Source organism: Chamaea fasciata, unplaced genomic scaffold (genome assembly GCF_029207755.1).
Source record: "Chamaea fasciata isolate MVZ Bird 193981 ecotype frontalis unplaced genomic scaffold, bChaFas1.0.hap1 SCAF_6, whole genome shotgun sequence".
NCBI classification, from domain to species: domain Eukaryota; kingdom Metazoa; phylum Chordata; class Aves; order Passeriformes; family Sylviidae; genus Chamaea; species Chamaea fasciata.
In genome coordinates this window covers 25,451,260-25,466,696 of record NW_027094091.1, presented here as the reverse complement: position 1 = coordinate 25,466,696, position 15,437 = coordinate 25,451,260, and the positions used below count along the sequence as shown (strand labels likewise).

General features: G+C 37.4%; 1 protein-coding gene across 1 annotated transcript in view; it reads left to right on the top strand.

The window, feature by feature from the left end:
- The window catches only part of CORIN (corin, serine peptidase), a 124,305-nt gene that overhangs the window by 104,267 nt on the left and 4,601 nt on the right, over positions 1–15,437 (top strand). The window contains 4 exon segments of the mRNA XM_066185701.1: positions 6,378–6,500; positions 9,317–9,366; positions 10,821–10,995; positions 14,138–14,409. Of these exon segments, the coding sequence (XP_066041798.1) occupies positions 6,378–6,500; positions 9,317–9,366; positions 10,821–10,995; positions 14,138–14,409 (620 nt within the window).

The following is a 15,437-nucleotide window of genomic DNA, read 5'->3' as shown; positions in this document are numbered from 1 at the left end:
AATGCAGTGAATACTTTTAATTTCTATGTTTCAAAGTGTTTTCACTTCAAAATTTCAGAAATCTCTGATTTTAATGCTGTTAAAATCAAGGTTTTGATCTTCTACTCCATATTCTATGGCACAGCTGTGGCTTTAGAGAATGCTGCTCAAGACCAAGAAATATTTTTACCAATACATACAGACAGGAAACAGATGCTGTTCCAGCTCTGAAGTAGGCCTAATTTTTTTTTTTTTTTTTTTTTAAATTAGTGCCCATATGTATGTAATCCATTGCCTTCTGGCCTAACTCAAGGCTTCCATTCTCAAACCTGTTTGTCACATGAGGCCTACAAGAATGGAATTATAGAAACTAAAGCATGTCACTGTTTCTTGGAAGCAAGAAGTAATCCAGTTTATGGACTATTCTTTACTCTAAACTTGCAATTTAATACATTTGAAGGAGTTTTTCCAAATGGAATAGGGAGAATAAGGTATTGAAAACATTGCTGTACAGAAGTATGCCAAATGTGTTACAACCAGAATGATGAACTTCATAACCTATAATTAGTCCCTGCCTTCTAGTTTTTCTTTGTTTTTCATTATAATTTAGTATGTAAGTCATAGGGCTTATTTTTCACTGGAAATTTTAACTGCTGTGCACAGTGATTAGCAGGTAGCAGACTAGAATGCTCTGAAAAATTTTTATTAAGTATTTCCATTGTACAGATTATCTAATGAAACATTACTTTTCTGCACTGAGAGTACATTTATAATGTAGAACACAGACTGTGTTATCTTTTTCTCTCAATTCTAAAAATTCCTCTCTTAAACACACACAAGGGAATCCATAGCTTGAAATGAAATTTATTAAAGGAATATTCTAATTTTTAAGTTGAAATTGAAAAATTAATAAAATTTAGAAATTCCTACTTGAGTTATATAAGTGCTACTGCAAATTGAAATGTTTTGCCTGATTTTACAATAAATGATTCTAGAGCTTGTTAAATATTTTTAAATTGACTTAAAGGAAATTTTTAGATTAAAGGAATTAGATATGTTAGAATTTTATGTGCCCTGCGATGTTAATTAGATCTAGCAGACATCTTTCTATGAAGAAGCAAGACTAACTCGGCTAAGGCACAAGCTGTAGGGTGACCTGAAATAGAAAGTGAAATTCTAGAGAGAGTGAACATGTAGATAAAACCTACAAGAACTGGTATAGAACCATAAGTGTCCAGAGAAAGAATGAGAAAAGCCACGAATATTATACAGGGGGGAAAAAAAAAAACCCCAAACAAAACCACAAAAAAACCTTTAGGAAATCATATTATGTTACTAAGATAGCAAAGACTTAAGTAAGAGGGTTAGAGTAAGAAATTAATGGGTAATGCAATGCTCTTCAAAGTAGCTAGCTTTGTTGAAATCATCTAAGAGCATTTAATATTTATGGCTCCGATGGGTCTCTGTTACAGCTGACAGTAGTGGTAGCCATAGGTTTGAGAAGTTACAGAGAACAGAGGAAACTGGTATGTCATCTTTCATTAAAAAGGATAAAAGAATGAAATATGAAGATTTACAAACTACTTTTCTAGCTTGAATTACCAACAAATTACAGAACTATAGGATCTTAATGACAGACAGAATGTGTTTATCAGTAATAAATCGCATCAGAATCCCTTAATTTATTCCTTGAGATACTAGAGACACCATGGATGGGGAAAAAACTGTAGATGTGATATACTTTTAACTTTCACACTCTGTGAAATGAATTTTGAAATAAGTAAGGGACTATGAACAGAGATGAAATTATATGGGAATGTTGATGATTCTTTGTCAAAGCATAAAGATGTATTGGTGAGGGGGTTAGATGCATGCCAATGTGCCAGGGAGGATAGAATGGTATTGCGAGTCATTTAAATGACAGAGTGGAGAGCAGGCTTGATCATTTCTCATTCAGCATCAAGCTGGGAGGATCTGAAAGCATTTTGGAGGACAGGATTAAAATTTAAAAATTTTTGACAGGCTGGTGGACTGGCCTGAATTAACCAAGAATGTTTATGTGTAATCACTTTGTGGTCTTCAGTTTGTGTTAGATTTGGACTAAATGAGAATTGGTCAGCAGAGAGGAACAGAGACTAGAAAGCATGGTCTGTGAAGAAAGGTTGGAAACTCTGCTTGGTCAGTCAGGGGAAAGGAGTTATAGGAGCCTTGAAATACATGGAAGGTTACAAATAAACTGCTCTCCATTTCTGATGGAAAAAAGGCAGAGTAATGAGGATAAATGACAAGTAGGAAAATTTAGAATAAACATTATTTTAAAAATTGCTTGAATATATTGACTGGAAATGCTGAGGATTCTTCATCATGAGAGTTACGTACAAACAGGGGGCACAAAATTCTGCCAGAAAGAATTTAGATATGATTGATATTATTTTGAATTAGGGGAATGGATCAGATGTCCTCATAAGATTTCTTTTGGCTGAATTTCTGATAGTTAACTTTTTAGTGAAAGAAAGTCTTGTTGAAGAATTTTTTCATGGGTCTGAATCCCATTTCATACTTGAAAGCCGTACAGAGGACCTAACGAGAATCTGTGAGAAAGTCACATTTGTCTTATAGCACTAAACTTGGTATTTCTATCACCTCAAATATAGAGGAGAAAAAAGTCATAAAACATTGCTGTTTGTCATGCATCCATTGTAAACTTACTTTAATATGAAACTTTCCACAGTCTTGGAGAAGCCCATAGGCTGAGATTACAGGAACCGAAAAAATTATTCATTGAGTGTTATATTCGAGTAGTTTGAGCTTAGAAGGCCTAGTGCAGCTCTTCTGGTTAAAAAGATTTACTGCAGATATTAGACACATAAGAAAATGAAAATTCTATGGTCTGTTCAGACTTTTAGAACCAGATGGGTTTTAAAATAATACTTGAGTGTGCAAATAGTTTCATCCTAATAGCACTATGAAATGTTATAAAGTCATAGTAGTGCAGATAGGATTTATAATTTATTTTGAAAGTCTGGTGAGAGATCTGGTACAAAGAATCACCACTTAAAAGGTGTGAATTATTGTTACCATGGTATGAATGTCTTAAGTTTGTAGATATCATTAATAAACTTTCTGAAGTAATGTGGGTATTTCAGATATCTGTATACAGATATTGGTTGGACTTTATGATCTCAGAGCTCTCCCCAACATAATTATTTCTGTGATTCTCTGATTGTTTTGTAATGTTAAAATATGCTCTGCTGTGTGAATGATCTGTTCTAGTAAACTGTTAGCCTTCTTTAAGATTCAGCTCTTCATCATAGGCTCTGGTCACTACAGTGTGTTTGTGCTGTGCAAAAGAATCATAAAATCCTCACTCTAACAGGCATCTGGAGAACATCCAGTGCTTCTCCCACTTGAAGCAGACCTATTGCCAGATGGGGTCAGTTCAACCACTGCTCTGTTGCAGTTCAACTAATGCTTGACTGCTCCACTTGTTTAGCCAAGTCTTGAAAACTTTGATGGATAGGGCTCTCTGTTCCAGGACTGCTTCACCTTTCTAATGAAAAGGTATTTCCTTTTCATGTGCTGTGAGTCTCCAAAGCTGTAGTTCTAGGCGATTTCCCCATGTTTTACGGTACAGCACTATTGAGAAAAAGCTGTTTCAGTCATGTTTTAACTCCTCTTCAAGTAGTTGCAGGTTGCTATTGAATTATCCCTTAGCTTCCTCTTTACAAGGGTAAGCAAGTTCAGTATCCTCAACCCCTCCTTATAAGTCAGTGCCAGAGGCCATTCGAAAATTTGAAAGCCATTTTTGTGATTCTTTCCAGTTTCTAAATATCATCTTAAACTGGTGTACCTCAAAACTGCACACTCTCTTCCAGTATGTATGGTTTCAGTCAACAAATACTGTTTCAATTTTTCTATTTGCCAGTACAGGTAATAATTAAAAGCACTAATTTAGAATCCATGCCAACTTTCTGAGCAAAGTGGTTATGGTATATTCAAACCAAAGGGGAATACAGAAAACTACAGAGAGGTGAAAGAGCCTTGTGAAAGAAAGCATTACATAAAAATAGTCTTTATTTGTTTGGCCTGAAATCTTGAAAGATACTGCAACTTCAGCAGGCCACTAAACTAAAAAACTGGCAGGAGAGCTGTTTCTGAACTTGAAGCTGTAGCTGGATGTCTACAAGCAATTAGCAATATAACCTTGTTGTCCTAGAAACCCAGAAGAAAATATGTGCTACAGCTCGGAGGGACCTGTAGAACCTGCTGCCTGCTGTGTTCCTTGGAGCGCAGGTTGGGGCTGGCTAAAATGAATACCCATTGCTCCACCCCCCCTCCTTTTCTCTGAAGGATTTACAGTCCCTGGTGTAATGTGTACTCCTGATCCAGCAGCCCCTCTGAAAGTCCCACACTTAGAAACTCTCACCAGCCTGAATCTTTACTCCAATGATTTTTAGCTAATGTTCTCTCATTCTCTGGCAGTTCTGAGAATGCTCTGGTCTCTACACAAATGCTGACCATTGTCTCCAGCTTTCTTCATCTAGAAATGAGGCTATTTCTTCCCCTTTATTCTGGCTATTTTTCATTAAATAGATGAAATGACACAAGTGGCGGTTCTTGCCTATCTAAAAGAAAATCTTTTATAAGCAGCATCAAGGGGGGAACATGAATATAGAAGCCATTCTAAAGATATAAATTATGGTATCCTGGTTTTGAGTGTTTTATATCAAGCTGTGACCACCAAAGAAGAAAGGAATAAGTATGATTTTACCTTCGCTAAGTAAAATCATTATAAAATTTCATGCAGGTGTGTTTTGTAGGTTGATACATTGATTTAGAAGTACATTATCTCCTTAATTCTGATTGTAGCATCACTGTAATCTGTAATTCAGAACTGAAGGCTTCATCAAAACAATCTGGTATTTTATATGCCAGTTGATGATTTGGATTCATCAAGTGGCATGATATTTGCACCTTTTTGCACATTTTTGAGTTACATATTTTATAGATCAGACACTGTTTGCAAGTTCATAAAATATCACTCTACAAAGTTATGAAATGGTAAACATCATTGTTCAGAGAAGGTCATAAGACAGAATGTTGTCATAAGAAGGAGGTCTGCATATGTTTGGTAGGAAAAAGTCTGGGAAATATGGAAGAGAGAAGATTTCACGCGTATGCTAAAAGCAGGCACTGAGAAAGAAAACTCCTTTTACAAAAACATATGCCTGCACATTCTGGTTAGTAGATCATGGAATGATATTTGCTTAATATGCCCAGAGAACGTTCTGAAAAATAAGTCATGTAACAGGCAGGGTCCAGGGCTGTGACCTCAAACTTTGGTTTATTCTGCCAGCTGTGTTGAAAATGTTTCCGTATGGTTACACTGACAACTTTACCATAAAACAGAATTCCTTTGATATCTCTTAGTTTACGCAATCAAGTGGGTAAAGAATGTTGGTATTTTGTAAAGATTTTTAAAAAAAGAAATACAGTCAGTATTGAGAATTGGATTTAAAGACAATCTAAATATTCTGGCTGGCGTTACCATGTACTGTCATGAGAGATTGGGGTCAGAGGCCAATTTAAGGACATACCACAGTTTTTCTGAAATTCTCTCATTCTCTTTTCCATGAATTAGGATTTAGAATTTGTCTTTTGACTGGGATTGATGGCTAATCATGAATGGTTCTGTGTTGGAAAGCTGCATGACAAGTAAAGTAATTTAGAAAAGCTCTATTTTTTTCCATTTGGCAGTCAAGGTTTAATAAAATAGCAATTTCTTGAGTCTATCAGGCAACGACTAGACTGAGGAAGTGGATATATGAAAATACCTCCTGGTGAACCATTCTAACCCTGACATACTTGTTAGGTTGCTGCAGAAGAACGGGTTTGACATGGTCACTAGTGTGTTGTTCTGTTTTGCAAGCAGGCAGCTTGGACTTTGGAGATACTCTCAAGTCTTATTAACAAGACCTAGACTGCTCTTTACTGTAAAATTTTAATGGATTTCCAATGACAGGAATGTAAGAAGATATTTTTTCTGTTACCTCTTTTACATCTGAAGATCTATTTTTTTTCCCACATTTCGGGAGGCCAAGAAACTGTAGAAACAGTATCAATGTGTGCATTACAGGGAATGCCACCTGAAGATTCTTGCTGTTCCCGATTCCAACTCTGCTTCTCGTTGGGAAATACAACGTGACAGTCATATGTTGGCTGGCCTGGCTTCTTGGGGTGATTTCATTCTCCTAACTGTGTATCTGCCACTTGTGGCTTTGCCATATCGTTCAGACATGTATCTTTGGAGGAAACAGATATGTTAGGGCCTCTTCACCTTCATAACTGTAACATAGAAACCTACCAGAAGTTCTATCAATGTCTTTCATTTGTTTCAGAGGACCATCCAAAACAGAAATTGTAATAGAGAATGAGCAAATGCAGGACCAAAAATGGCTGAATCTGCACTCAGACTGGAGGAATAAAAATGCATCCACTTTACACGCACTTCTAGTGAATGGGTAAGTAACAGGTAAAAAAGACCTATTTCACTGCTGTGGGTGGTCCCTTATCAATGCAGGATGACAAGCTCTTTGGTAAGCTCTTTTTATCATTGGTATCTGTGTGTAAATCCCAGCACATACTCATGTAAGTTGTTAAGATACAGTGTACAATTATTTTAGTGTCTACAACCACTGCAATCTCTTTTGAGACCATTCTGTGAATCCTCAGGGGCCTGTTAGGGTAGAAAAACAGCATTTGAGTGATACAGAGGTGATGCCCTTGAAGCACCTGGACCAAACAGTTTTGTTAAATCTCTGCTGAGCAAGAAAGTCCAGCAAGCACTACATAGCAAAATCTGCAGCAACATCTTACCATACTCTGCAGCCCATGTAGTCCGGATTCATTAATTTGGAGCAACCAGAGCTCCTTCAGTAGAGGCTATATCCACTTAGAGTAGGTTTCCTTAGCTCTGGCTTCAGATGATGGTATATTCCTTTTACTTAACCCAACTAAACAGGGTTCAGTTACTAATGAGAAGCCAGGATCTCATGGTTGAGACATTCAAAGTGTGATTTTGAAGAGCCAGTGAACAAGAAATCCAGGGCAAAACTGGGAGAGCCACCTAATCTCCACTGGCAACTGCATTCTTCAAAAAGTAGATTCATGGTTTCCCTGTTCTCTTTGAAATGCCCAGGAGCTTTCAGAACATCCTTCTTCCATAGAGAATCCTTCTGTTTCATGAGAAAAGATTGTCTTTAGTAACTGCAGAGATAAAATACATGTGTAGACAGAAATCTGAGGAAGAAACCTACTTTTCTTTTGCTTGGCTCCATTATTTTCTATGCTCAAAGTTTTCCCTAGTAGCAGAACACTACAAAGATTGTGCCTGGCAAGGACCTAATTTTGCTTTCTTATATCTCAGTTTTGTACCTATTTTGTTTTACATTAGTATTTTCCCCATTCCTTTTAGTTAACTTAAAGTTCTTCATCTAGAAAGGCCATTACTGAATGGTGCCTGATACTTGAAAGTTGTCTTTTTAACCCTTTGATTTTCCTTTCTCACTGTCTTTTTTCCTCTAGCCTAACAGTATCTAAATGCTTTTCTCCAGAGTAATACAAGAACACCTTGGGTTGTGACCAGATGCAAAGGCAGATCCACAATCATATTCTGTTCAGTCACTAAAGTGCAAAGCAGAAATTTCAAGGTACTTTTTGACATTTTTGAAAGAGGTCTTCTAGGAGACATATGAGGTAATGGATCTGGAGCCTCTGAGTTACAAATTCCAGTCACAAAAGATTTCGTTTTGCCCAAAGTGCAAGTTAAAGGAGGAAAAAACATCAGTAATGAGGATTGTTGTTAAATCTATTGCATAAGTGAAAGTTACATGTAGGAAACAGATGTTCCAGTCCCCCTGAATTCAGAAAATGGATAACAAGAAGTGAGAAGCTAAGGGGGAAGAGTGCATGAAGGGTGAGACTGTTTTTGTTTTGGCTGCATCAGGCATCCAGTCCAGATGACTGGGAAGTGCTCCTGAGCCCTGCAGTCTAGGTGTATTCATCTGGATCAGTTGCAGCATGGAAAACATTTGTGCTGTGGACTATGTTGTATGTTTAAAGAAGTTGCCAGGCTTCTGGACTAATGTGAACTTGTCCAAGAACTAAAAAACACACCACTAAATCATAAAGGTTTGATAGGAGGGAATGGCACAGTGCAGGCAATGCACACATAAAAGCTTAAAGGTTTCTCTTCAGAGCTGTCTGTATGGTAAGTCAAAGAAAACAGTGTAAAACATGAGCATGGCTGGTCTCAGTTACATTCTGTACATTTTCTTTGCCTGTCAAAATTGTGCACAAAATATTATTTCCTGAAATTGGTTTCCCGTCTCTACTATCTCTAGAATAATAATTTTATGAGCAGGGCTTTCAGGAAGAGAAATAGACTGATTTTCACAGTGTATGAACGAGGTATATGCAACGTAAGGGACAAAGGTTTGGTTAAATTCCAGATTCAAGATAATCGGGTGGGCTGGCTGACACTGTTGTTTTGCCCACATTAGTATCTATGATTTAACATGAATGAAGCCTCTTCTTAGGTGGTTGCAGTTTTAAAGATACTGCCTACCTGCTGGGATTAAAGTCTGAAAATAAATGACCTGTTTTCCAGTCCAGTGTAGCTCTGCACCTGACTCAGAAAAGCATGTACACACTAGGAATGAAAAAATTGTGGAAATAAAAAGGCAGTCAGCTAGCTGGGCAACAGTGCTTGCTGATTTAACTGTGATTTCTCCTCCCTTGACAAAAAAATCAGTTCTTCCCTCTCTTATCTGAAGATTTTCAACAGAAATTATAAGTTTTTGTTGTTCTAATACCTACTTATGCAGACTTGGATTCTTTTAAAATAGCCAAACTCTTAGGGCGTGAAAGATCATCTGTTACCATAGTCATTTCTAAGCAAATCCTTCCTTTGACTGTGAGGAGGAGGAGACCGGCAATCTGCGCTTTCAGGTGCTGTAAATAAGAACTGGACAGACTGTGCATCCCAGCTGACCTCAGAGCTGGATCCATGCTCAGGGAGCAAGGTAGTCTGCAAAATATGTAACACCTACTCACGAAATGTATTATAAAGCTGAACTAATATTTTGAATTATCTTCAGGCAGATGCTGGAAACCATGGATGATCTGGCATAGGAAGCTCCTTGAGTTTCTTTTTACAGTTTGAGGGAAGTTTTAACAGCTGGATTACAGCAATGAATACAATACCTGTGCTGATTTTCAGTTTACCAAAATTATTAATTAATTAATGATTTCCACCATGTTTTGTTTCAATATTTAGACAGACGTGTCAAAGCAGAAGCAAAGTGGCTCTCCTTTGCACTAAAGAAGGTAAGAGAGAGGTGCTTATGAAATAGCTATTTTTCAGAATGTGTTAAATCACTTTAAAAAATGCAGACGTTTAGTGTTGATTCATTCTGAAATTTTTACTAGACTATGCAACATCCAGTTTTGCACTGGGTTTATTTTCCTCTACTCAGTTTCATCAGCTTTTCTTATTTTTTGACTAGGATGCTGTGTGTAAAGGTAGCCCATTCCTGATACCACAAAAGGAGTTTTGTCAGCAGTTAGATTTCAAAAATTAATTTGATAAAACTTCCTGCTGAAGATATCCTTAACCAGAAGAGTGGTTAGCAGGCTATCTGCCTGGGAGTTGAAGCTGTGATCTGTTTGTTAAGTTCAAGGGGACAGAAGAACCTGAAGTAGAAAGTTACGGACCAATCTGTTGGCACAGCAGGTTGTGCAATTTTAAGGGGTTTGAAAATGCACAAAATTCTTCATCTGTGATGAAACCATCTTCTACAGACTAGGAGAGCTTTGCTGAAGAACACTTGGAACTATGAAGTAGCTTGAGTCAGGGAAAAGGAATTACAAGACAGGAGCTAAATGTGGGAAACTAATCAAAACATTTGCTACTTGTCAGAGAAAGGAAAAAGCTCAAAGGAGCTTTCTAAAAGCCTGTTGAAGGTATTTTGTTCTGACATATGTTGCTTACTCTATGAAGTTAAATAAACACAGTAAGAATTATAAGGTACAAATAACCATTGCTCCAGTTTATTTCTTCAGCACTGAATTCCCAGATACATGCAATGGCAGCATATCCTCCCTTGGGATGCCAGTTGCAGAAACTGGTGCTGTTCTTTTGTTCTCTAAATTAGACTGAGTATAAACAGGATTCATAACAAGCCTGGCGTCTTTCAAATCCAGAAAATAAAGGGAAACAAAAGTGAAGCATTATTTTAGAGTAGTAACTGGCAGGTGGTAATCTGGTGTAATTTCTAGTGGAAGTGGCTTGTAAAGTATAATGGACAAAGTACTAGAATGTCTTCAGATCTTTAAATATTCTTCCTTAGTAATTTCTGAGGCAAAGTGACTTTTTTGCTGTTTAGCTGAGTAAATGGCTTGACATTAACCTCACACCTGACTTAAAAACCTTATTATTGCTGAGCAGATTTTCCAGAAGCAATTCTTCTGGATAATACAAAGTAGGCCAAACGTGTTGCTAGCTAGAAGGAAAAAGACCTCAGGAAACCTCGAAGTTAATATTCCAAACTTGGCTTGGTTAATACTTCAGGCTGATCCAGGCAAAATTAATAACCGGAAAGCAAATCCTTGGATACAAGGGCACGCAAGAAGCGGCTCAGCGTTTGATACTGCTGTGTGGTCGGTGACTGCCTCATTTACTGCATTGTTCAGCCTAGTTTCACGAGTGTTGACACCCTTGTGTGCCCAGCTGTGCCCAGGAGGTGCAGTCGGCGGCGCCCCTAACGCTGCTGTTCCCGCAGACTGCGGCCGCCGCCCCGCCGCCCGCATGAGCAAGAGGATCCTGGGGGGCAGGACCAGCCGGCCGGGCCGCTGGCCCTGGCAGTGCTCCCTGCAGAGCGAGCCCAGTGGACACATCTGTGGCTGCGTCCTCATTGCCAAGAGATGGGTGCTCACTGTAGCGCACTGCTTCGAAGGGTGAGATGGCTCAGATGTTTTACTGCTCATAGAAGCTTGCATGTGTGAATTACCAAGTCCTTCCCCCTCTACGAACACACGGGGCGTAGGTGCAGACCTTTGCAGAACGGCCAATCACAGAGACCTGGTTTTAGTAGACTAAAAAAGAAATTAAGAAGGGACAAACCAGCATCAGCTTAGGTTTTTGCACGTTTTAATATTCATTGCTGGCATCTCTACTGATGAAAGCTAAATGACTTTCAGCAGGAAACAGGAAAAGTAAGAATACCAAAGCACTAATTCTATAGCTGTCATACCACTGCCATGGGTTTAAAAATCTTCTGTACCGGCGTAGAAAAGACTCTCAAAAAAATGCTGTGGCCACTGATAAAAAGAAAAACTGAGTATTTACTTACTCACAGTGCAAATGACATATTGAATTCACTGCCTTTTTTTTTTTTTTTATACAGTCCAGTCTTTAATCAAGATTCCAATCATTAACAAGTCAGTATTAACAACTAAGTGCCTTCTGGTATCGGAGGCCGTGGTGGAGGGACAGTCTGGAGCAGAGGATGTTTACATGTCTTAGCAATTGTTTCGATCATTGCCAGCTTTTTGGTGCTAACCAATATTTCTTTTTGATGAACCACACATTTCAGAGGGAGGTTTATTACCTCATTTCTTTTGTCTTGCACCAAAGTTTTTTAATGGGTTTCTAAAGAAAAACAAGTGTTTTCTGCTGTAGTTAGCAAGTACTTCTCTGGCATATGGCCGCTTAACCCTGCTTTAAACTGGTGCTTACTCACTGTAAATTATTTTACACTGCACTGAACAATTTCTTTGTGTTTAAGCCAGCAAAAATTCTATGTTAAGCAAGATTCTCTTGAACTGATATTTCTATATAATGTTATTCATTCCCCTTTTCAGTAAAAATTTACATTTTGTCTTTTTATTTCTGAAAAACTGAGTTCTTCGGTGTTTGTCCTTCTAAGTTAGGAGTCTGCTAAACCTGTATAATATAAACAAGATTACTGTATTTTATCAGATTTAGGGTCTAGAGGGAATATTTCTTCTTTCTCCATCTATTTTTAAATTTACTGCTGGAATATTTCCTATCCTTTGGAAGAACACTTTCTGGTGATCTAAAATAAAGGGTGGGACAGAGGTTGATCCTTCAGCAATACTGGACCGTTGAATTTCCTGGATAAGATTCCTCTCATTACTGAAAGATAAGCAAAGCAGCATTACATTACATTACATTACACTACACTACACTACACTACACTACACTACACTACACTACACTACACTACACTACATTACATTCTAAAGTAAAAATTCTCCCAGTATTTTCAAATGCAGAAAAAGTGCCACTACATTTTGGAGCTGTTCACCCCTCACATAGAGCTGCATAATATCCCTGTGAGCTCAGAGTATAACTTGTTAAAAAGTTTCTTTCACATTTATATTTTAAAGACCTTAAAGTACTAAGATATTCTGGTCTAATAATTGATTGAGATGTTACATGAACTTTTTTCTCTTCTGCCTTTCTGAAAAGACTGGGGGGAATGTACCCAGAAGCCTGAAATCTTGAAATTCTTCATTTGTAAGAAGAACTCTTTTTGTAAGCTTAATACATCATCAGCAAGACTATTCTTGATGTCACAAAAATTTTTTTTGAGATAAAGTAGTTTAAAAATTCCCCCCCAAATTCCCAAGGGTAAGACAACAATATGAAGAGATTTTAAAGGGCTCTGGTTCTTCATACAAAATGCTCCATTTTGTTAAACTCCTGTGAAGTTTGGAATACAAAACGTAAGGACCATATGAAAATAATACAAATAGTCATGAATACTTGTAGAGGGCAAAAATAGAAAGAGCTGCATTAAACGTCCTATCATTTGTGAGTTTTTTTCATTTAGTCCCCAGAGTTTTGTCAAGCTCATTTTGAAATGCATTACATTAAAGAATCCAAAATATTTAAATTTTTTTTTTAATCTGTAGGATAATGCATTCTGGCTGTTTATTTCTCTAGGCAAATCTATTTTACAATGGTCATAAACACAATAGTGTGTGAATATTCTCAGCACTTAATTTCTATAACTTTATGGAACAGCTCACGAATTGATCATGATGCTAAAATGATCATTATAGTCTGAAATGCCGAATTTTTATCCAACTCTTAAGGTAAACGTAGTCTTGATTTAGCAACTGAATCTCTTTACAAATTACAGGAGTTACAATCCTGTGAGCACTATGAAAAAGCTGAGATTTTGCATGCTTTTACTTACACTGCTTTAAATAAGCTTCAGTCCTGTCAAAGGTGCTTAGTTAGTTACATGGAGTTGTCTTCCAACAGCTGTGAAAAATGGTGACTTTCTTGAGAGCTTTTAGCATCACAGAATAATTAGAAACCACAAAGAACCTGCACCTCATCCTGTGACCAGTTAGGATCAAGAGATTACAGCCTCAAAGCCTTTCATAAAATCTTGGCTTTTCTGATGTGTCTCAAGAGACAATAGTTCAGTGTTCCCCCCTGTATCATATGTATCATTGCTTTGTGGTCTCGTATGTTTACCAAAAGAGTCTCAAAAAAAAAAAAAAAAAAAAAAAGAATCAAAGTAACCTTTGATTTTAGGCATAGAAAGTATACTTGGCACAGACTGAGTGCTGAATAAATAAGGGACTTTTCCCATGGCTATCAAAAAATAGAATTTACAAAATAGAATTGCTTCTTTGAGAGTGCTTACAGATTTAAGTGAGACTTAGCTGCTGTCAGCAGCAGACTATTGAACAACATTCTCACCCCAGTGAAACCTGTATGTGCCCACCACTGAGCATGTGAACAACTAATGCTGGGAAGAATCCAGGGGATGACTTTGACAGCCTTTAATACAGCAAGTAATACATGGTTACATATCTTCTGATGGAGTGAGCTTTAATGTGTTTGATTACAAGCAAGAGGGAAAGGGAAAGCATTGACTTCTGTTCCTCAGATCTTTGCTGTAAGGAATAATGCATAAATATTTGTTTTCTTCTTGTAGCATTTGTAGCTTTGCAAAGTGCAGTTTGCAAAAAGGGAGAAAAAAAAATCTTGGGTATTTCAGCGTAAAAGAAAGACTTTGACTGAAATATCTTTTTTTTATTATTATTTTTTACAAAGGAGAGAAAATGCAGCTGTCTGGAAAGTAGTGCTTGGGATTAGCAATCTCGATCATCCATCAAGTTTCATGCAGACCCGACTAGTGAGGACCATCATCCTCCATCCACGCTACAACAGAGCAGTTGTGGACTATGATATCAGCATCGTGGAACTGGATGAGGATATCAATGAGACAAGCTATGTCAGACCTGTCTGCTTGCCCAGCAAGGAACAGTTGGTTCAGCCAGACACCTACTGCTACATCACGGGCTGGGGACACATGGGCAACAAAAGTAAGATGAATATTTTTGGGTTTTATGACTTTTGAAAAACATGTGAAGCTTCTACTGAGCTAATCAAATAAGTGATACCGTCAGAAACATTTATCCATTTATGCTATTATTGGATTTTAGTAAACACTAAGGAAGTGTAACTACTATTGAAGGGATCAAGCTGTGAGTATAGCCTAGCCTTTTCAAGCAGCAACCTCAATTTATGCTCCTTAACACTTATTTAGACACTGGCTTGATTTTTAAAAATGCTGAGGATCTGGAAACTTCTGTCAAGAAAGTCCCCTGCATTAGTTATGATTTTACCTAAGTTGCATTCAGAATGGTATTGCAAAAGGTATCACATCATCAGTGTGAGGGAAACACTCCAGTGAAAGCTGGAGGCACTGGAAGCACTGGCATACAGGCTGGAGGAACAGGGTCATGAATCATTTTGTACTTGTGACACAATTCATTCCATAATCACAAATGTTGCTTTTTTATCTCTGAACAGAATGTTAGTGTGTTTTCTTGTTTTAAGGCTGCCACAATCCTTGACAAGAACTATTGTGTTATGTAAATCTTTGTTCAGGCAAAATGATTCTGCAGGAGTAGTATGCAAATTAGCCTGGCCCCAACACTTTTAGTGCACTAGCCATTGTGTTTCTTTCTTTGCTATTATTATAATAATTACTATTATTCTATAATTACTATTATACTATTACTATCTCTTCTGTATGCTGGGTAAGGAAATCTTCCTTTCTGTATTGCTGCAGTGGAACTTCAGTTGTAATGGCCAGGTTAGATGTGGTAAAAAATTAAATTGCACATATGAATGGTAAGCTGTTTACTAACATCCCTACCCATCTGAAAGTACCTCTATATGATGTCAGGAAAAAAACTTCAACAGAATGTTTTTGCAGCACTGGTAAATGGAAAATGTTTTTTTGTTCTCTAATGTGGTCAGTGTTGATTTTAAAGATTTTTATGCTAGGAAGCATCCAAAACCACTGTGAATACACAGCATTTAGTACTGCATACCCTAGGCTGAA